Genomic DNA, 21,088 nt, shown 5'->3' on the forward strand with positions numbered 1-21,088 from the left:
ATACTTAATGCAGAATGCATACCGTGGGAGTTACAGTAGTATTTGAAAGAGTCTCTCTAACATGCTAACTATTCCATCCCACTATTGTTATTCCTAAAATATCAAGTAAGTTAATTCTCATTAGAATCTCAAAAAAAAAAAGGTGCTTACTAAAGGATGCGTTTCGCTACCATCAGTGTGCATGAGAAGACAGAGAGAATAGTGGTCAGAAGATGCAGGGTGGGAATCACAGGAAGAAACAGAAACAGTGATAGCAACCACTCGCAATCTGTCTGGGTCATTCACAGTTGAGGATCGTCAGCTAAAGGGTGCTTGTTAGCAGGAAAAGGTGAATTCTGGAACAGTGAGATTAAAGTGAACATTCTAGGAGATGATGAGGGCTTGCAGTAACAGCCTGGACGCTGTTGCTCTGACCTGAAGGACCTGCGGGGGCCGGACGTATGAGCCATCAAACGAAGGGGCGGGGCCGCACCGTGGTAGGTGGGGCCGAGCCAAAGGAAACAGGAAGTGAAATGTCATAGCATCATTTGATAACCCCGTTCCCCAAAGAAAGAACCATTCAAGTGGAGTGTTTTGCCACCCTAACACAGTGCTGGCCTGGGGTCAGTATTGTTGTTTAAAAGAATAATACACATCCTGCATTTGCATGTCATTATGATATTGAAGCATTTAGATAATCAGATTTCTGAAGAACATCATTGTCAACATAACAAATCAGTGATGAATCAATGACCACGTAACCCAGTGTTAACCTTTCTCGAGGGGTTTTGGGCCTTGATCAGTGGAGCATCTGTTAAAGGAAGTACAACCCTAAACATATTCTTGTGTTTACTTACCCCTCCTATCCTCTAATATACAAGCTAGTGTTTCACAATGGTGCTATTCCAAAAATAACCCAAGAGATCAAGCCACATCCTCTTGATTAGTCAACAATGACCAAATAGTCAACTATTCAGCAAAGACGGGCAAAGTCCTAAAAGTCTCCATGAGTACAACTGGCCCTAAGGCTTAGGATGCTGTATCCTGTATCTGAGTCCAGTTTATCCAGCACTGTGCATGGTGTGGTTCTCCGGGTGTGTGTGTGTGCGCGCATGTGTGTTTGGACAGACAATGCCCATGCATGTGACTGATTAGAGTGACGCATAAAAAAGACTTTAGGATAGCATAACCAGACACAAACCACAATTTTCTCAACTGGTTTAGAAATTAGCTGTTGACTCTAGTAATGCTTAAGTGCTACTAATTTGCTCCAATTTGTGAAATTGCTTAATTTTGATACAAAGCATAGAGCAGTCCTGGCTGCAAGATAATAGAACTCATACATTTGCATATTTCCTGAATAGTGGAGGTGGCTAAGTGGGTTGAGACCATCCTTCATGCAGAGGTTGCAAGTTCAACCCCCCCCCCCCCCCCGTTGGCAAGCCTCTGCCCCATCTAAGTATCTTTGAACAAGGCACTGAATGCCCATCAGCACACGTCAGGCTATGAGGAAAAGAATGCTGCGCACTCCTAATGATAGGAAAACAGGTCTTAGGTCAAAAAATGCTGGAGTTGTCCTCTAAGCTGACCTTGTCAGAAGCCTGGGCAACTGAAAAAGAACTCGGTACCACAAGCGTCTTTCTTGTCAAATTCATACTAAAAAGACTCCTAATGTCAATTTTAAATCATCCTAAAACGGGCCCTCCCCCACCATGAACAGCATCAGCTTTAATGTGTCATCAGTCTTCAACCTTTTCTACAGCCCAGTTAAGACATCTTGGGTTTGTCACCGGCATAGCTGTTTTACACCGACATTACCTTGAAGACATTCCTACAGACGCACAAACACATGACATGCACATCACACAAGGAAGACAAAATACATAAGTGTAGACAAACGCATTTTACAGTCAGGGAGAAATTGATTGATTATGGCCTCCGCCATTGTAGAGGGTGAGGGGGTGAGAAGACACAAGGGCAGATGGATGGGTGGATGAATAAAAAAAAAAGGATAGAAAAATGGAATGAATAACTTGGACAGCAAGTTGGGGAAAGGAACCCATGCTCTTTGGGTGCATATCAACTCCGACCCGCCCCCGTGATGGACAGTGTTTGGTGCGTGCCCCAGTATTTCCTGGTTGGTGGAGGGGGGAGGGGGGTGCAGAGGGAGAGTTCGGTTGTGGTGTTCCCGCCTTACGTGCTCAGTGCACTTGACGATGATTGGACAGTGAGTACACTTTGTGCTGAGTGATGCGGCCCTCCGGACGTGGGTGATTGGTGCAACAACATTCCATGCAAATCAACTGGTGTGGAGATGAAAGCATTCACACACAGTGCAGGTGGTGACTTTGCCAAGGTTTGCTGCCTGGTTTGCTGCCTGGTTTTCAGTGGTCTTTGGGGATTGTTTTTCCTTACATTTTTAAAAAAAAAAATTTGTGCATATGAGAATGAGATACGGAGATACAGGCACAAATGAGTAGCGAGAGACAGACAGAGAGAGGAGAGAGAGAGAATTAAGGAGAGAAAAGAGGGGTTGGAGAGAAAAAGATGGCATACAGAAACAGAAAGAGTGAGGGAAAGTGAGTGACAACTATGAGAGAAAGATATAGAGAATGAGATATGATGAACTGATAGAATTCAATGTATATCTATTATTCTAATTAAGACCACATCTCCATATATTTTAGTGTCAATCAATGTACTTTTCGCTGCCACGGAGGCGTCAACTAACTTGAACCTAACCTGGGGAATAGTAGCACTTACAAATTCTGAGTGTTTGTTGTTAACTTTGTGGGGGACCAGATGGGTGGGTTTTGTGGCACCCGGACCAGGAAGATAGTATCAGCCATGTTCTCAGTCACAGAAAAGAAACCTTCTTATAGCTCCCAACAGTTATCTCCACTTTCACATTGTAATTTGTCTTTGCTAGTCGTACTCATACTATAATGTCCCAATTGCTAAACCCCACCCATCTGGCAGTCCAAGCTGACTTAAACAAACATCCAGAATAATATGTAAATAGTATATGACCCAGGTATGAGTGACAACCCCACTTGAGAAAACCAGGCAACATCCAAGCTCTATATTTCCTCTTTATAGACAAACCTCCTCGTCCTGGTGGTCCTGGGGGTCCTTGGCCTCCTTTGGGGCCCTGGAGGGCCACTCCAGGAGAGCCGGGGGGTCCTGTGCTGCCTGGTGAGCCTGGCAGGCCAGGGAAACCAGCCTCTCCCTTGGAGCCTGGGAACCCAGGGTTGCCAGGTGGGCCAGGAAGACCCAGGTCTCCCTTGGATCCTAGTTGGAAAAGGAGAGAAGTCCAAGGATAACTTTTGTCCGTGAAGATAATTCCTTTAAATTGATACAATCTTTGAATCAGAATCACTTTTATTAGACAAATAAATGACTCAGTAAGTTTGGTTCGATAATAAGCACGTTTTCTCTCAAAAAGGACTAAAAGCATTAGATTTACACAACCTCAGGACTTTTTGTTAATAGATAATAACATGTTTTTGTTGATACATTGAATTCTCTTTATTTTACAACAGTCTTTTATGTTGAATTTCATGAGGATTCTTTTTTCATTCCAAATTTATAACTTTTTTTGAAGCATCACCGCTAAAACAATGTTCATCAGATAATTTGATAACTTTAGCATAAAGCACATGCTAATTTTATTTTCTCTTAAGACTGTTTGTTCATCGTCTACTGACTATTACGTGTGTGTGTGTGTGTGTGTAATTGGTCACTAACTCACCTGGCAACCCTGGAAGACCAGGGGCACCTGGGCCACCAAGACCAGGAAGTCCTGAAGGAGAATTGGAAATGGTGTTTTCTTAAATGTCAAAAGAAACACTCACAATACATCAACATCAGATGCAGAAATAGTAATGAATAAAGTAACCTTATGCAAATGTGTGCTTAAGGAAACACATGTCTTATGGTAAAGAAATTAAATTCAAAGCTTGAAATATTTAATACCAGGTTATATGTAGCTTGCCTGGGTAGAGCCCTGATACACACTAACAGAACTCACACCAACACTATCACTTCAAATAGGAGGTTGATTCTCACAAAGGCCCACACATAAAAAAAATTGTGCAGTTATGAATCTGTAGGGGATTTCGGATATAGGTGAGTATGTTGGGGTTGTGTGACTTATGTATAATTTGTTTGATTGATAATTCCAAAATACAACATTTTTTAATTTTATAATTCAAAAAATTTATTTTTTCATTACATAATTACACAGTCTTCCCCAGACAACTGCAGTATTGGGCACAGATATTGCTTTCTTCTAAAACATTTTGTAAACAGGGGCCACCTTTCTACAAGGCCGTAGGATGCTCACCTGGCTCTCCTTTGGTTCCTGCTGGTCCAGGGATTCCATCACGTCCTGCCTGACCTTTGTCTCCTGGCAGCCCTGATGCTCCAGGGCGGCCGGACTCTCCTGGTCTGCCGGGAGCTCCTCCAGGACCTGGGCTACCTGGCGAGCCATCCAAACCCTTAGGGCCAGGGATACCAGGAGAACCTAACAGGACCACAGAAAGACACAAGTATGTACCCCATTCGGGTTCAAGATTTCATTGCTACCAAGTTAGTTAACACATAGGAACTGGTGGGACATTTAGCACAAAAAACACAAAGGACATAAACAATATGTTTCAATTTAAGTGGGTGTAAGAATATTCATTAGAAAATATGTAGGCATCCAAGAATATCTAATTGATATGAAAAATAAACCACCAAAAGTTAGTTGATTCTTTAAGACCCTGCATTCTCCAGGCGACCTTGTTTATGCTAGTAGCGCTAACTTTAGCTAGCAATGCTGACAGAATGCATGTGAAAAGTGCTGGAAAAGTGCTGCTGTTGCTGCTATGTGTTCTCTAAACCTATTTGTAGCAGGGACTTAATTCTGTGAAAAAATGTTATTTATAAATTCGAGTGTTTTGAAATATAACTCCTGAATCACAGTAAACTTTCAGTTATTAGGGGAAAGGCAAATGGCTTTCCTTTGAAAACAATTGGAAAAGGAAGTTTGCGGTAAAAAGAGGGACTCACCAGAGACCCTGTTGAACACCTCTAAGGTAGTGGTCTCCAATCCTGCTTCTGGAGAACTATCATCCCGTGGACTTTCACCACAACCCAATTTTAACACATCTGATTCAGTGAATCAAGACCTTGGTGAACAGGTATCAGCGGAATATGGTGTGTTAAATTCGAGTTGGTGTGAAAACCAACAGGACAGCTGATTCTTCAGGAGCAGCGTTGAGGACAAATCACTGCTCATGAAATCTGAGACCTTCCAGGTCTGGTAAACAGACAGATTTACCTTGAAATCCTGGGAGGCCGGGTTCGCCCTTGACTCCGGGGCCCCCAGGTAACCCTGGGAGTCCGGACCCCCCTGATGTTCCCTTCTGTCCTGGGCTACCTGGGAAACCTGGCTGGCCTGGCTCACCCTAAGAAATATAGAGAAATAAGGAAGTAAGAGGAAAATATATACAGAGACAAAAAGGCAAATGGAGTAGCGGGACTTTTAAGAATTTAATTACACTTTCAGGGTACATCCAAGTCTTACATTCTTCTGACTATCTTATCTATATGTTCTTCCCTTGTAATATTATATTTCAATGTTACTCAATTCTTAAAAATTGTGAAAAAAATTTGAAATTTTTAAAAAAAAAGGAGCAAATCAAGAATGAGTCAATCACTCCGGGAGCTTAACAGTCAAAAGATGTCTCTCAAATTGGAGACTGAAGAACAGCTTTGATGCAAAGGAAGATAGGTAATGCTAGATTAGTTAAACGTAATAACTAAAAGAGAGGGAAATGCTTGGAAGATGTTATTGGGAAGCAGTCAAATAGATTCATGTTAACCTGATTATGTGCCACAGTGATGTGACACTGAAGAGCTTTTGCAAGTAGAACAAAGAAGTAGTTAAGACTGTAGGAGTGGTCTTGGGGAAGCAAACACAGGTATAACACATTGTTCTTCTGCGTTATCTACCTTCAGTCCGGGTAGTCCAGGTTGTCCGACTCCAGCAGAACCGGGGTCACCTTTGGCTCCAGGGAATCCAGGAGCTCCTGGCTGTCCAGGTCCACCTGACCTTCCTGACTGACCTGGTGTCCCTTTCTGCCCTGTTGGTCCTGTGATGTCATCAAAGCAAGAGTAGCGTTAGTAAATGAAACAACAGTAAAGTTAGTGAGTGAATTAGAGAAAAAAGGCTGTAAACTTTAGATTTGGAGAATTGTGTGACTTCTCAGTTGGTGTTCAAAATGAGAGGTGATCAGTTAAAAGTCTTCCAAGCACATATAATAAATACCCATATTAAATGTAACAGCTTTTTTTTTCATATATCTTGCCACATTAGCAGATTAAGCCTAAAGATGCCTTTCAAAATTACATATCAACAGTTAGCATGGCTATAGAACAAACATAAGGACAAATATTGGATTTCAATTTTGACAACACATCACAAAGATAAAAAATTGCATAACCAAGTATCTCATGCAAGGACACATGAAGTATTGGTACAGCGGACCTCCAGCCAGGGGGAACAACAAAAGTCTTTAACTGCAAGACTAGCTAAATCATGTCAATCTAGGGGTGAATGAAGTTATGAGGCTCAAAAGACCCACCTGGAAATCCCATCTCTCCAATGCTGCCTTTCTGTCCTGGTGTTCCGGGGCTGCCTGGGCCTCCGGGAATACCAGCGTCTCCCTTGGGACCTGAACACAATAGTGACAGCATACCACAGTTTGTGTGTGTGTGTGTATATATGTGTATGTACGTGTGTGTATGTGCATGTGCGTGTCTGTGTGTGGTTAACCCATACCTGGGGGTCCTGACAGACCAGGTCGTCCATCTGATCCTGGAATTCCAGGATCACCAGGGAGACCGGGGATACCCTTCTGACCTGGCAGACCTGATGCACCTGTAGAAAACACACACATACACGGAATAGGACTAAAACCATTAAAACTACAACTGACAAGAACGGTGTTAAACAAGTCAGAGCAGAGTATATTTTAATCTGTTCAGGGTGATGACTGCAGAGGGAATAAAAGATTTTTTGTAGATGTTTTTCCAGGCCAGTTGGACTTTGTAGCGTCAACCTGATAGCAGTAACTGGAGGGATTGGTGGAAGGGGTGACAGGGGTCCTGTTTGATCAGAGTGGCTTTGCTTATTACTGACTGGGTGTACAGCTCAGATAAGGGAGTTTGGGGTGAACCAATTACATAGCTAACATGTAGCTACATAGCTTGCTGCCACCGTGACCCGACCCCGGAGAAGCGGTTGATGATGAGATGAGATGAGATGAGATGAGATGAGATGAGATATAGAGCTCAAGGAGCTTTCCCAAAATGTCTGGACCAGGTTTTTTAGGGCCTGATAGTATTAAGACAGAGCATTGGTGCCAGTCAGGTGGGTCACTAGGGCCATGTCATCCATGTACTTTAAAAGTGCCATTCCTTTGCTGCTGCAGGGGATGTGGTTGGTGTTGACAGAGAAGAGAATGGGAGGATAAAATGTAAACTTGGGGGAGCCCTGTGTTCAAAATCAGCTTACTGGATTTATAACCATTTACAAGCACCTGTTGTGGCCTGTCCTGTAGAAAACTCTTAATCCATAAAACCAGTGTCGGGTTGACCTGATGCTCCACTAGGCGGTGCACCAGGGTGTTTGTGTGTACAGCATTAAAAGCAGAAGAGAAGTCCATGAATAAAATTCTAGGGGTGTGCTGAGTCCAGGTGTCTTGCCACAGTATCTAATAGTGAGACATACCTGGTATTCCGGTATCTCCCTTAGATCCCTTCAGGGCCTGGAGCGGAGGGATAGGTCCGGGAGGTCCCTGGACACCTGGGTCTCCTCTCTCTCCTTTGGTGCCGGGAACTCCAGGGGTACCTGGTCTGCCTGGAAAGCCATCGTCACCTGGAACAGAGAAAGGAGGGAATCGATACGATTGGTTACTTATTTGGCTGTTTGAAAACTCTGGGGTAATTTGATGTGAACGTTGTGAGGGGTTTGATTTCAGAGATGGAATGTATGCTTTTCAGAAGATTTCTTATTCCATCACAACAACAATAAATAGTTCTTCGTGTCGTTCATTCATTCTCTACACCAATTCAAAGCCTGTGTTGCTTCTATCTATCTTAAGCACATGATAGATTCAAATTTGTGTCTTAACAAAAACAAAATAGACTAGTGTGTTCTGTAGTGTGAAGTGAGTGGGTGTGCGGGTGTTTATGTGTACCTTTAGATCCAGGTCCGCCGGGTACACCAGGGTTTCCAGGGGCTCCACCGGGTCCAGGGGCTCCCATTGGTCCCATGTCTCCTTTGGTACCTGCATCCAAAAAGAGGTGATGAGTTAAAGAATGACTCTGATTGGCTAAAAGGAAGACAAGTTTTATTCAGCGTAACAAAGAGCAATAAATAAACGAATGCGAAAAGGGCAGTGGAACACAAATGACTACTAATTCATTTACCATAAATTAAGATAGTTCGACACATAACACTGCTGGGACACATGGTTTGCAAAAGGGATATGTGTTGTCAGGGATCTCTACAGAGATCGTCATTTATGTCATTCGAGGATCTTATAGAACAATTTAATCTAACTGATGAAGGAGATTTCTGGAAGTGTTCCCAGCTGAGGAGCAGAGTGGGATCTGTATTTGGACTGAAAATGGAAGAGGAAGAAGAAAATAAGCTTCAACATAGGGTTGGGCCGATCGCTGATGGATGAAAGTCGTCAACCACTACATGTAACATCGTGATTTAAAAGCCCCCAAAACGCACCCATTATAATCAAAACCGCAGAAGCCGCGTGGGTATCACGCTGCTCATCTCCATTTTTACCCCCTGAAACTGCTTAGAATGGGATTAACCCAGGACAATAAATGTTGGAAATGTAACAAAAGAAGTGGGCACATTTGTCCATGACCTACGGGATTGTCCCATGGTGCTGCCTTTTTGGTACTGAAAAACCTTGAACGGTGGCTCAAACAGCCTCTACCAGAATACCCGCAACCATGTCTGTTAGGGGACAAATCTCCTGGGCCACCAGGCCTTACTAAAGCAGAACTTGGACTGACAGAAACGGGTTTTATTATAGTGGCCAGCCTTAATCTATACAACTGGAAGAGCCCATAAAGGCCAGAGTTTGTGGCCTTTTAAGTCAGGTATTCTCTTTTTCCCTTTTTTCCCTCCTATTTCTTACTTAACTGACTGTGAATCTTCTTATATTGCATCGGTATCATCTGTATTTTTGCATAAAGTTAATATGTTAAAATGAATAAAACAAAAAACACTCAATTATTCAAACATTCAGTTTCGTGAGCTTGTTGGCTGGCAGCTCACTCACTGAGTCACACACCTGACCACACAGTAGTCAGTAAGCTCAACTTTTACCTTTCCATCCAGAAAACCAGGTCACCAGGTCAGCAAATCAGTAAATCAATCAACCAGCCAGAAAATCAGTCAGTCAGTCAGTCAATTAATCGGTCAGCTAGTCAAGAAGACAGTCGATGGAGTAACTAGTCAGCCAGCCAGCAAGGCATCAAGTTAGCCATTTAACCTGCTCGTCAATGAGAGATCTGTCAGGTATCAGTAACATTTTACCTGGAAGTCCAGGCAGACCATCACGGCCTGACCCTCCGGGGGGTCCTGGGGATCCGATGGCTCCTGGGGAACCTGGGAAACCGGGGCTTCCTCTGTCTCCTGGCAACCCTGGGATGTCCAGACCTGGAGGGCCAGGGTCTCCCTTCTCACCATTAGCACCTGGGAATCCTGCAAAGACGTGGAGGAGATAGTGAGGGACGACTATATTTTCACAATTCTAGTTTTATGAAGGACTGTAGTGCTGCTCAGAGGCAAGTTAGACTGACTTTTTTTCTGAACTCCACACTGAATATGGCCATTGCTTTTTTTCTTGATAAGGAATTATTTTCCATGACAGAAATCTATATGTGAAGTTTGTCTTTCTTAGGGGGACGGGGATTCTCCCAAATTGTACCTGCCCAATTACCCCACTCTTCCGGGCCATCCTGGTCTCTGCTCCACCCCCTCTGCCACTCAGGGGAGGGCTGCAGACTACCACATGCCTCCTCCGATACATGTGAAGTCACCAGCCACTTCTTTTCACCTGACAGTGAGGAGTTTCACCAGGGGGATGTAGCGCGTGGGAGGATCATGCTAGTCCCCCCAGTTCCCCCTCCCCCCTGAACAGGCGCCCCGACCGACCAGAGCAGGCGCTAGTGCAGCAACCAGGACACATACACACATCTGGCTTCCCACTCGCAGACACGGCCAATTGTGTCTGTAGGGACGCCCGACCAAGCCGGAGGTCACACGGGGATTTGAACTGGCGATCCTTGTGTTGTTAGGCAAGAGAATAGACTGCTACGCTACCCAGACGCCCGAAGTTTGTCATTTTTAAGTCTCCTGACACATGTCCAAGTGACAGTCATGCTGCAGGGGAAGTGTGTGTGTGTGTGAGTGTGTGTGTGTGTGTGTGTGTGTGTGTGTGTACCAACAGATCTGACAACAAGCCAAGTCGTTGAATACAACTCCCATAAAAATATAACAATATATACAAGGTGGCCTTTGGTACTCTAAAATGACCCATCTATGACAAATCTGAAACTAATCAACTTCAGCATGCTCTATCACTTTGTGAGTCGTTACTGTTGTACGATACCTTTCTCGCCTTTGTGTCACAAAGCCGTAGATAGGGAGGAAGGCCGGTTTCAAAGCGAAGGAGGCGGAGGTTAGATCCAAAGAGGAGAAGCGGGGGAAGGAGTCATAATGGATTTAAACGTTCTCTACGAGAGAAACTGGGGTTTGAACACTCACAAAATGCACTGAGCTCTCAAAGAAAAAAAAAAACAAATCCACTGACACCACTTCCTCTGGGCAGCAGCAACAGACTGAAGACATTCAGCAGAGAACACGTATCCCATAATTCCTCAGGCACTACACAAGTAAGTGTGTGCATGATGGAAAATTGCATTTTGTGAGGATAACATGGTGCCATGAGTTTTACACAAAGACTGGTGATGGGCAACTTGGTCGGCGTGAGTTAGTTTGTGACTGGTTCACATTCAGGAGAAGAGAACGGTGGGAGTTTGAAATGGCGAGGCCCAAATGACAAGAAATCATCCGGATGCGCCCGCAGTTAAGAGGGTGCGTGCAGAAATGCATTACGAAGTGAAGTCGGTGCCAAACGCGGACTGCAGGGCATAATGAAAGCAATCCAGAGATATCGAAAATGACAGGCCATGAGCTCTCCTGTCCCTGGTGTGGAAGGAAAGAAAGAAGCGGTGGCACGCAAGTGCAAAGAAAAAAAAAGAAGGGATGGTGGGATGAAGAGACTAGGGGATGTCAGCAGATCAAGGTATGGCTTAGTGGCCAAGAACCTGGAGTTTGTGTTAGTCCAGTAAAGTCACTTGCTCACAGGCCTCTCTTTCCATCTCTCTCTCTGAAAAACACACACACACACACACACACACACACACACACACACACACACACGCACACACACATCCAGGAGACAACCAAAGACTCGGTGTGACTTCTACTGTGATTCTGAAAAAACACCAAACGAAAGAGGGCCCCCTCATTTCCCTTGTGCCGCCTCTGGCTGGGCGCGGTGCCGTGTGAAGCATCGGGGTGCTTGCTAGTAACGGAGAGGTGTGGATGCAAAGTTCAAACCCCGTACCGTGACGTTCACACACCGTGACAAGATCATATAGTGAAAGAGTGGTCATGCTTGAAATTGACTTTTAGATGAGACACAATCAAAACCGACAATATGGTGGCAAAAACTACAATACTTGTTTAAATAATAATTAAGAGTACAGAACAAAAATCACTTTAAAACATTGAACATTGAATCTGAATGAATAACAAGATTAGATCATTCTATCCTGGTCCAAGTTTCCATCCATCCATCCATCCACTATCCAAACCGCTTATCCTACTCAGGGTCGCGGGGATGCTGGAGCCTATCCCAGCAGTCATTGGGCAGCAAGCGGGGAGACACCCTGGACAGGCCGCCAGACCATCACCGGGCGCGCGCGCACACACACACACACACACACACACACACACACACACACACACACACCTTGGGACAATTTAGTATGGCCAATTCACCTGACTCCACACAGAGGACGACCCCAAGGTTGGACAACCTCGGGGCTCGAACCCAGGACCTTCTTGCTATGAGGCAACCGCGCTAATCACTGCGTCACCGTGCTGCTGGTCCAAGTTTGTTTGATTTTTAAATTTGGATTTCTGCTTCTTGTTATGATTAATGATATATTCTTTTGAACTGAAGATGTGAAATTGGCTATGGATACAGACAGCTATGTAGTCACTGCTAAGAAAGAAAAAATATGAATATCTAACCAGGTTGAGAAATGATGCTAACATGCACCCAGTTAGCACCAGGTAAACCTCGCGTTGTTTATTTGCCTGGATGGTTTATTCCATCTTAAAATGTCATATTAGCTATAAATGTAAGGAAACCCCTGCAACTCACTTATGTCTGTTAAAAAAAAACACTCACTAGGGAAAAAAAAAGACAACTTCAAGATTCTTTGGTCTTTCTGAGACATATATTCCTCATCTGTCCCTAACAACAACAGGTTTTGGGATGGACCTGGTGTTTTATGAATGAACAGAAAAGGCAGTTTATCGCCCTGCCTGTTTACCAAAATCTAATAACTATGTGACAATAGGTACAAAAAACAACTGACCCCAGCCTTGAGTGTTTTACCTGGGGCTCCCATTGAACCAGGGTTTCCGGGAAGTCCTTGTAGTCCCGGAGAGCCAATAGAGGGAGATCCTGGGGGACCACGAGCTCCAGCGACACCAGGGGCGCCAGGGTCACCTATGGACAGAGGAGAGGACATTAGCACACATACCATCAAACGTGATCAAGATGTTGTGTGTTTGTGTGTGTGTGTGTGTACCAGGTTTTTGTGTCCTAATGGGGACACTTGCACCACCTATACCTCGTGGGGACATTTTATGGGTCCCCATGAGGAAAAGGGTCTATTTTAGGGTTAGGACCTGGGTTCAGGGTTAAGGTTAGAATCAGGATTACGTTAAGCTAAGGGTTAAGGTTAGGCATGTAGTTATGATGGTTAAGGTTAGGGTTAAGGGCTAGGGAATGAATGTAGTCAATGAGGGGTCCCCACAAGTATAGGGTGACATGGTGTGTGTGTGTGTTTGTGTGTGTGAGCAGAGCAGGGTGATTTTGTATGTATACATGAATGTTGTTGTATGTGTAATGTGTATGTCTGTTTGTAGAAAGACAGTGAGCGGCCGAGCGAGTGAGCGAGAGAGAGCGAGCTGCGAGAGAGAGAGAGAGAATAGCTATGTTTCCATCCAACTATTGAATAGATTTCAAGCAAAAAAATGCCACAACATAAAAAATCACAAAAACTAAGTTGGATTTACATCAGATAACCATAGAGAGCATCCTGACCAGCTGCATCTCAGTGTGGTACAGCAACTGCACCTCAGTAGACCAGAAAGCTCTGCAGCGGGTCGTCAAGGCGGCCCAGCATATCACCGGTACCCAGCTCCCAGCCATAAAACACATTTATCACAAACGCTGCCTTCGAAGGGGTCTGAGCATCAGCAGAGATCCCACCCACCCCAACCATGGACTGTTCTCCCCCCTGCGCTCTGGGAGGCGCTACAGGAGCCTCAGAGCCCGCACTACCAGGCTCAAAAACAGCTTCTTTCCACAAGCTGTTGCCCACCTGAACCTGGCTACCCACTGAATGTCTGTAGATATTTTTAAATATTTTGTACTCGTGCTCTTTTTTAACTTATTTTTAGCTTTTGGTCTTCATGTGTGTATATATTATACTGCGTTTGCTGTGTTTGTCTGTGTCTGTCCTGCACTGTTTGGTGAAGCCACAGCCCTCATTTCATTTTTAACATGTGCCTGCACATTGTTTTTAATGACAATAAACTGAATTGAACTGAAAAAAAAAAAACCCTGAACAGTCCACACTTCCACACCCGTGAAAAAGAAGGACCAATCACAACTGAGAAACATTTGATCAGGTGACTAGAATCTATTTGCATTTCAGTTTTTTAAAGTGTATCCACCTCCAGCGAGCGCACAAACTTTTACCCAGATTTGGGGTTTTCATTTGATGTTTGCTTTTCTCGTGAAACTTTTTTTATTCAATATGTCAACAGTAGCAATAAACAGCTGGATGGAAACATATCTTAGGTTAGTGCAGACTGGAGCTTTTAAAGGTGTTTGGGATCATGGCTAGCTTGACTCTAAATACACTAACTGCAGCCCACACACACACACACACACACACACACACACACACACACAGGCACGCTTGCAATTAATTCGCACGTCAAAATATTTTTTTCGAACTTTTGTTTTTGTCGAGTACTTTCACACAGAGCGAGGTCGATTTCTCTGAGATTTCACAACGCGAATAAAGACATCAACCAATCACGTTGTCCAGAGCAGACGCATCACATCTCCTAACGACAATGGCGGACCTGTTGATGGTTTGTGTTTCTGGAGCCTTATTGTAACCTAAATATGAATGATGAACACAGATTAATAACTTTCAATAGACTATCCATCCATTATCCAAGCCGCTTATCCCAGTCGGGGTCACGGGATACTGGAGCCTATCCCAGCAGTCATTAGGTGGCCGACACACACACATTCACACCTAGGGACAATTTAGTATGGCCGATTCACCTGACCTACATGTCTCTGGACTGTGAGAGGAAACCGGAGCACCCGGAGGAAACCCACGCAGGGACGGGGAGAACATGCAAACTCCACACAGAGGATGAGCCGCGACAACCCCCAAGGTTGGACAACCCCGGGGTTTGAACCTGGGACCTTCTTACTGTGAGGCAACCGCGCTACCCACTGCGCCGCTGTCAACAGGCTATATGTTTATATGAATGAAAGAACGAGTGTGACAGTGTACAGTCACTTAACGCGAGGACAGCTGGTTAAAAGAGATTTGGATTTCGGTTCACCTCAAGAGGTTTTGTTCCTCCTAACATCACATTTTTTCTCAGTCTCACAACAAAGTCAGCCTCTCATCATTTACTCTGCTGGATGCGGTGCTTTTTGTTTCGACGAAATTGCAGGCAAATTCTGTCGCAACTTGGGGTTCTGTCGCAAATTCGTATCACTGTCGGTATGAATAGTTTTGACGCAAAACATTCGCAGGCGAGTATCTTGCATTTTCGTGTTATTTATTCGTCACGTCCCCGGTGTAAAGGCCTTCACACATGCAAACACAAACATACACACCAACAGACTGATGTATCTGAATACCTTTGGCTCCTGGACTGCCATCAAAACCAGATCGGCCCGGTGCACCGGGGTTGCCAGGGAAACCAGGATCTCCCTTTGGTCCAGATAGACCTTTAGCTCCGGGAAAGCCTGGGGGTCCAGGAGGACCGGGAAGTCCAAAACCAGGTTCTCCCTAAAATACACACATACGGACACAAAATGATGATTCATATAAACATAATTTCTCATGACTCAAGAAGAAGAGGTGGTGTAGAGGTGCTGTTGGGTTACCAGCCTCCACACACACACACACACACACACACACTACATATGTAAATTATCTCTCTAATCTCCAACATTCTCTCGTCTCCTCCCTTTGCTCCGTCCTCCCAGAAGGAGTATGTCTTAGGTCATACAATTAGAAATTTTCCAATTTGTCAAAAGTTTATCGTTGAAATAAATACGAGTCTGAAGAGCTCCGCTTTGCTTTCCTGGCATCACTGAAGGTGGTCAAGATTCATATATCCAGAGGAAAAAGAGAGAATTCAGCTATTTGGTTTTAGTCGTTTTAGTCGCTTTCTTCTTCTTTTGGCTTGTTCGCTGTTTCTCAGGGGTCGCCATAGCGGATTTCATAGTTTCCATTGGTACCCTGTGAGGGCACAGCACCAATGGCAGTCGTTGTTCACCCGGGCCTTGAGTGATCCGGTAGTGAGTCTCGACCGATCCGCATAATGACTTGGCAAAATTTGACGTCGGATGCCCTTCCTGACACAACGATTAACCTTATGAATGGGGGCACAGGTAAAGCACTGGATGCCATCCCAGCATTCATGAACTTGCGCCTATGCCTGTCGCCGATGCGCCCATGCCTGTCACCAGTGTTTGTTGTCGTAGGCTGATCTCTCATAAAGTAGTCCAAGGCACACTTCTTTGCTGTGATGGCTAAAAAGATCATTTAAGAGCAAGGCCTTCCCCAAAACTAAAAACTACTCAAATCCAAGAAGCCGCAAACGGCAGCTTATCGCTGGTCGTACCTTAGGCCCAGTGAAGCCAGGCTGGCCGGGGAGGCCGTCGACTCCTGGTCTGCCGGGTCCTCCAGTGGCTCCTGGTGATCCGGGGGTACCTGGGAATCCTGGATGAGAGGAGTTAGAAACAGACAGAGGAGTAAGAGGAAGTGAAAGAGGCATGATAGATGGAGGAAGAGGAGGCGGGACGCGAGGGGAAAGTGAAAGACAAGGAAGGGTAGAGGACAGAAGAGGGAAGTTGCAGGACAGGAAGTAAGAGGAGGAAGAGAAGGATAACGAGGGACAAAGAGGAAGAATAAGAAGAAACCCTGTGTTTACTTATTAAATATTTTCTTATTTAATTCTTAGTCACTGTGTGTGTAAACTTGCTAGGCTGACAGAAATGATTCTGATTCTGGAAGAGGATGAAGAGAAGAAGAAAGGGGATGAAGGAGAGGAAACATAGAAAATGGAGGAGGATAGAAAGACAGAGGTCTAGGACTGGTTCAGAGGTGTGTCTTTACCTTTGGCTCCTGGGGGTCCGGGTAGTCCAATGCCCGAGAGACCTAATTCACCCTTTGGTCCTGGTAACCCGGGGAAACCAGGCTGGCCTGGCTGACCGGGGTTGCCTAGCAACAGAGAAGCACAAACAGCCAGTCAAAAACTGGTGCACATGCACTGTGCTTTGATTACTCACGATGCCAAGTAAGGGGCTTTGTTCATGCTGACGTCGAACAAGTCAAAGATATCAGAGAGGGTTTTTTTTTTGTTTTGTCTAAAACTTTAAATTCTGTAAATGTTTTCCTTTCTTCTAAGTTTCTTCTTTCTTCTAAGTTTCATCAATTTATATGCCCTAATAACCAAAGCAAACTGTGTGAGGCTGAACAATTTCGTCAACTAAAGGAGGCCAAAGGTGGTAGCAAAGTGTTGAAAACAGAGAGCAGACACATACGTGGGAGGACCGTCTGCCGGACTGTATGTGGACTTTGCCTTTCATAGTTTCCATCCATCCATTATCCAGCCCCGCTTACCCTGCTGTCAGGGTCGCGGGGATGCTGGAGCCCATCCAAGCAGTCATTGGGCGGCAAGGAGACACCCTGGACAGGCCACCAGCCCATCACAGGGCCGACACACACACACACCCACCCACCCACACACACACACACACACACACACATTCAGACCTAGGGACAATTCACCTGACCTGCATGTGTTTGGGCTGTGGGAGGAAACCGGAGCACCCGGTGGAAACCCACGCAGCCACGGGGAGAACATGCAAACTCCTCACAGAGGATGACCCCCAAGGTTAGACTACCCCGGGGCTCGAACCCAGGACATTCTTTCTGTGAGGCGACCGCGCCAACCACTGCGCCACCGTGCCGCCTTTTATAGTTTAGCATACTCAAATCCTATTGAGCCCCATTCCATAGATGACATTTCCTATAACATCTTCTGTGCAAAATGCAACATGGAGTATTTTATGGGGGAAGAATTAATCAACAGTTGGACATACAGAGGGAAGGAGAGTAAGAGAGAGATATAGATGAAGTGGTAGAGTGAGAAAGGGTCTGCCTTGAAGTCATTTATGTACGTATGGACCCTACGGATGTCCATACTTGTACCTTTTTTGTTGAAAGTAAGAGCCCCTTAAGAGTTAGTATGGGCAAAAAGATTCTTTACAAATGAATGTGAAAGCATTAAATAGAGGAGTATTGTTTAAATCAATGGATATTTAAGGATGGTTTACGCGAACTCTCTTTTCAAGGGAGTAAGTCAAGTCAATTTTATTTGTGCAAGCCCAATATCACAAATTTGCCTCACAGGGCTCTACAGCAACACAACATCCTGTCCTTAGACCCTCGCATCGGATAAGAAACAACTCCCTAAAAAAAAAAATCCTTAACAGGGAGAAAAAATAAGTACTCATTAGAATTACTGACTTGTACTCATTAGAATTACTGACTTGGCTGAACTGATAATTTCACCAATAACGTTGTTAAGGGGTTAATTTTATATGCACGCCATCTACTGACATGTTTACTCATTCATTTTCTAGGGAGGTGGAAGTGGGTTGGCATTTGGCAGAAGGTATGGGTAGGAAGTCCATCACAGGAACCACAAACACAATCCCTTCTGATCCCATTCATACCTCTGGGCTATTGAGAGCCTTGTATTAACCATACATGTGTCTTTGAGAAGAACCGGAGTACCTGGAGAAACCCAATACTTGAACACAGGGAAAACAAAGTCTTTACACAGAAGGGAATCAAAACCTGGACCCTCTTGGTGTGAGACGTGATCACTTAAATTTAAAGCCGATGTGGCCTTAGCACTAGAACTGACCCTCAGGGTGGTAAAAACCACCCCGAGTTGGATTGCGTTCTAATGTGATGTGGTGATCTGGTACCTGGCGTTCCTGGCTGGCCCGGGTTGCCATCCTGTCCTCTAGGTCCTGGAAGGCCCTTCTCCGCCACGGTCAGACCTGGCTCACCTTTCGCACCTGCAGGAGGATGAGTCAGGAGGTCACAGGTCAGAGAACCAGGATGTGGAATGTGTTTAAATAAGGAAATCAAAGAAAAGATGAAAGAGAAGTTGAAAACCTATTAAACCTATGAAAGAGAAATGACTAACACCGGCTGGTTAGTGAAACAAACACAAAATAGATCAAAGTGCCTTCTTACCTGGTGCACCGGGGGCTCCCGGTCTCCCTGAAACACCCTGGACTCCTTTCTCGCCTCCGGGTCCCTGAGGTCCGAAACCAGGGGGACCTGGGGGACCCCTGTCACCTGAAAGACCCTGGCTTCCCGGTTCACCTGGAGGGCCTCGCTCTCCTTTCAACTGAAGAGAGCCCTGGTGGATGTGCATGGACACGAATGTGAAAGCATGGACACACATACACACACACACACACACACACACACACACACACACACACACACACACACACGTGCACATGCATAAACGCACAATGTGAGCACATATACAATGTGAGCATACAAGATGGAGAAACTGATAATAATGGATGAATAGATTTGTATTTGGATGGATAGTTAGACTTGCTGATTATTTACTTTCTTACTTATGTTCCAATTTCAGTAAACGCTAAGCTTTTTCTCCTTTATAAAGTTGTCTTCTTTTTTTTATGTTGCGCATCCCACCAAGATACATGTATATATCCAGATGGGATATACACAGATGGGAAATGTATACAAAGGGAAAGACTAAGCAGATGGGACTAAACAATGGGATGACTAAACAAATAGATGGATGGATGGAATGGGAGACAAAACACATGGATGAGACAGATGCAGGCACAGACCAGTTAATAGACAGATGGATGGGGGGGCACATTGACTGGTGGATGACAGACAAAAGAGTATATGGATAGTGCATGACAGCTCATTTGAGGGAGGGACAACAGAAAAACAAATGATGGAGAGATTTAAAAGCCACTCACAGGAGCTCCTTTGGGCCCCGGCAGTCCCGGAGATCCATCACGTCCCGGTCGACCGTCCAGTCCCGGCAGACCGGGGGGTCCAGGGAATCCAGTGTCTCCTTTATCTCCAAGCAAACCGCCCACTGTGATAGCGTCGCCGGGGTCTCCCTTCTCCCCAGGGAAACCAGGGACACCTTGGGAACCAGGGGGACCCTGCCAGGAGAAAAGCAAAGAAGGAGGAGAAAGGCGGGGAAGGAGGAGCGAGAAATGGGTTTGAGGATCATCCAGAGAGGAGAAAAAAAATGAGAGAAGAGCGCATCAAGGACAGAGAAAGAGAGAGAGACCAAGAAAGAAGTTAATGGAGAGAAGGAGGAAAGAGTCAAGACAGGAAAATAAGAGGGAGAAAAATGAATATATAGAGAGAACATGGAAGCATAAGTAGTTTAGTTAGTTGTCTGGTGCACCAATGTGTGTGTTTGTGTGTGTGTGTGTGTTTAACCCAGTCACTTTCTTAATACCTGTGGTTTCCAATCACATATTGCTAGAGCTGCCTGTGTGTGTGTGTGTGTGTGTGTGTGTTCAGGTTTTCACTCCAGCCAAATAAGACAGTGGCTGATTTTACTCATTAGCTCAGGATCTTGATGGGTGAATTTCAGTCAACCAGTAAAACCAACTGGTTTTGCAGCTGATTAGGTTTAAATACTGGTCATTCTAGATGACATATGGCTGGGGAGAAAAAGTATTCATACCCAAGATTTCAATCGATTCAAACTAATACCTGGTCAGATTGTAGCTAGTATATTTTTGACTTGGTTGCTATAACGCCATCCTGTTACAAAGAACGTTAAAACATCGAAGTCTGGAGACAACAGATAAATTGACCAGCTGATAGCCTGGGTTTCCCTCCTGACAGCAGCTATCAGTTCTGGGCTATGACAATACATCCTGTCTGTAAAGGAAACAGGAGGCAAAAAACAGCAAGTGACTCACAGCAGGGCCGACTTGTCCCGGTGTTCCTGGGTATCCTCTGTCTCCTTTGATACCTGAGGAACCAGGAGTTCCTAACAGGAGAAAAAAAGTTGTGTATAATAATTTCTCAATATTTTCATACAATGGCTGTAGATGGTGGTTCCTGATTTGTACCGGTAAGCATTTAACAACTCAGCAGTGGTTGGACAGATGAGTCATTCTGTCCCTTCCAAAGACTTCAAGGACTGTGTGCTTTATGCAGTAGATGACTAAACTACAGTCTCAATCAGGGGTGCCCCACTCCAGGCTTCGAGGGCCGCAGTGTCTGCAGGTATTTGTTGCAACCATGCACTACACCACCTGATTTAACTAATTCCTTTCCCTCCTTGGTCCAAGAG

General features: G+C 44.9%; 1 protein-coding gene across 1 annotated transcript in view; it reads right to left on the bottom strand.

The window, feature by feature from the left end:
* The window catches only part of col4a5 (collagen, type IV, alpha 5 (Alport syndrome)), an 82,995-nt gene that overhangs the window by 13,218 nt on the left and 48,689 nt on the right, over positions 1-21,088 (bottom strand). Inside the window, exons 23-40 of the mRNA XM_056300148.1 lie at positions 20,712-20,782; positions 19,743-19,934; positions 18,967-19,135; positions 18,693-18,785; positions 16,810-16,914; positions 16,316-16,413; positions 15,324-15,474; positions 12,756-12,869; positions 9,596-9,763; positions 8,229-8,318; positions 7,760-7,906; positions 6,809-6,907; positions 6,612-6,701; positions 5,980-6,119; positions 5,306-5,432; positions 4,325-4,504; positions 3,731-3,781; positions 3,043-3,270 (exon numbers count right to left, since the gene is read on the bottom strand). Coding sequence (XP_056156123.1) covers positions 3,043-3,270; positions 3,731-3,781; positions 4,325-4,504; positions 5,306-5,432; positions 5,980-6,119; positions 6,612-6,701; positions 6,809-6,907; positions 7,760-7,906; positions 8,229-8,318; positions 9,596-9,763; positions 12,756-12,869; positions 15,324-15,474; positions 16,316-16,413; positions 16,810-16,914; positions 18,693-18,785; positions 18,967-19,135; positions 19,743-19,934; positions 20,712-20,782 — 2,313 coding nt within the window. The remainder of the gene's footprint in view (positions 1-3,042; positions 3,271-3,730; positions 3,782-4,324; positions 4,505-5,305; positions 5,433-5,979; positions 6,120-6,611; positions 6,702-6,808; positions 6,908-7,759; positions 7,907-8,228; positions 8,319-9,595; positions 9,764-12,755; positions 12,870-15,323; positions 15,475-16,315; positions 16,414-16,809; positions 16,915-18,692; positions 18,786-18,966; positions 19,136-19,742; positions 19,935-20,711; positions 20,783-21,088) is intronic.

This window comes from Lampris incognitus, chromosome 20, assembly GCF_029633865.1.
Source record: "Lampris incognitus isolate fLamInc1 chromosome 20, fLamInc1.hap2, whole genome shotgun sequence".
Lineage (NCBI taxonomy): Eukaryota > Metazoa > Chordata > Actinopteri > Lampriformes > Lampridae > Lampris > Lampris incognitus.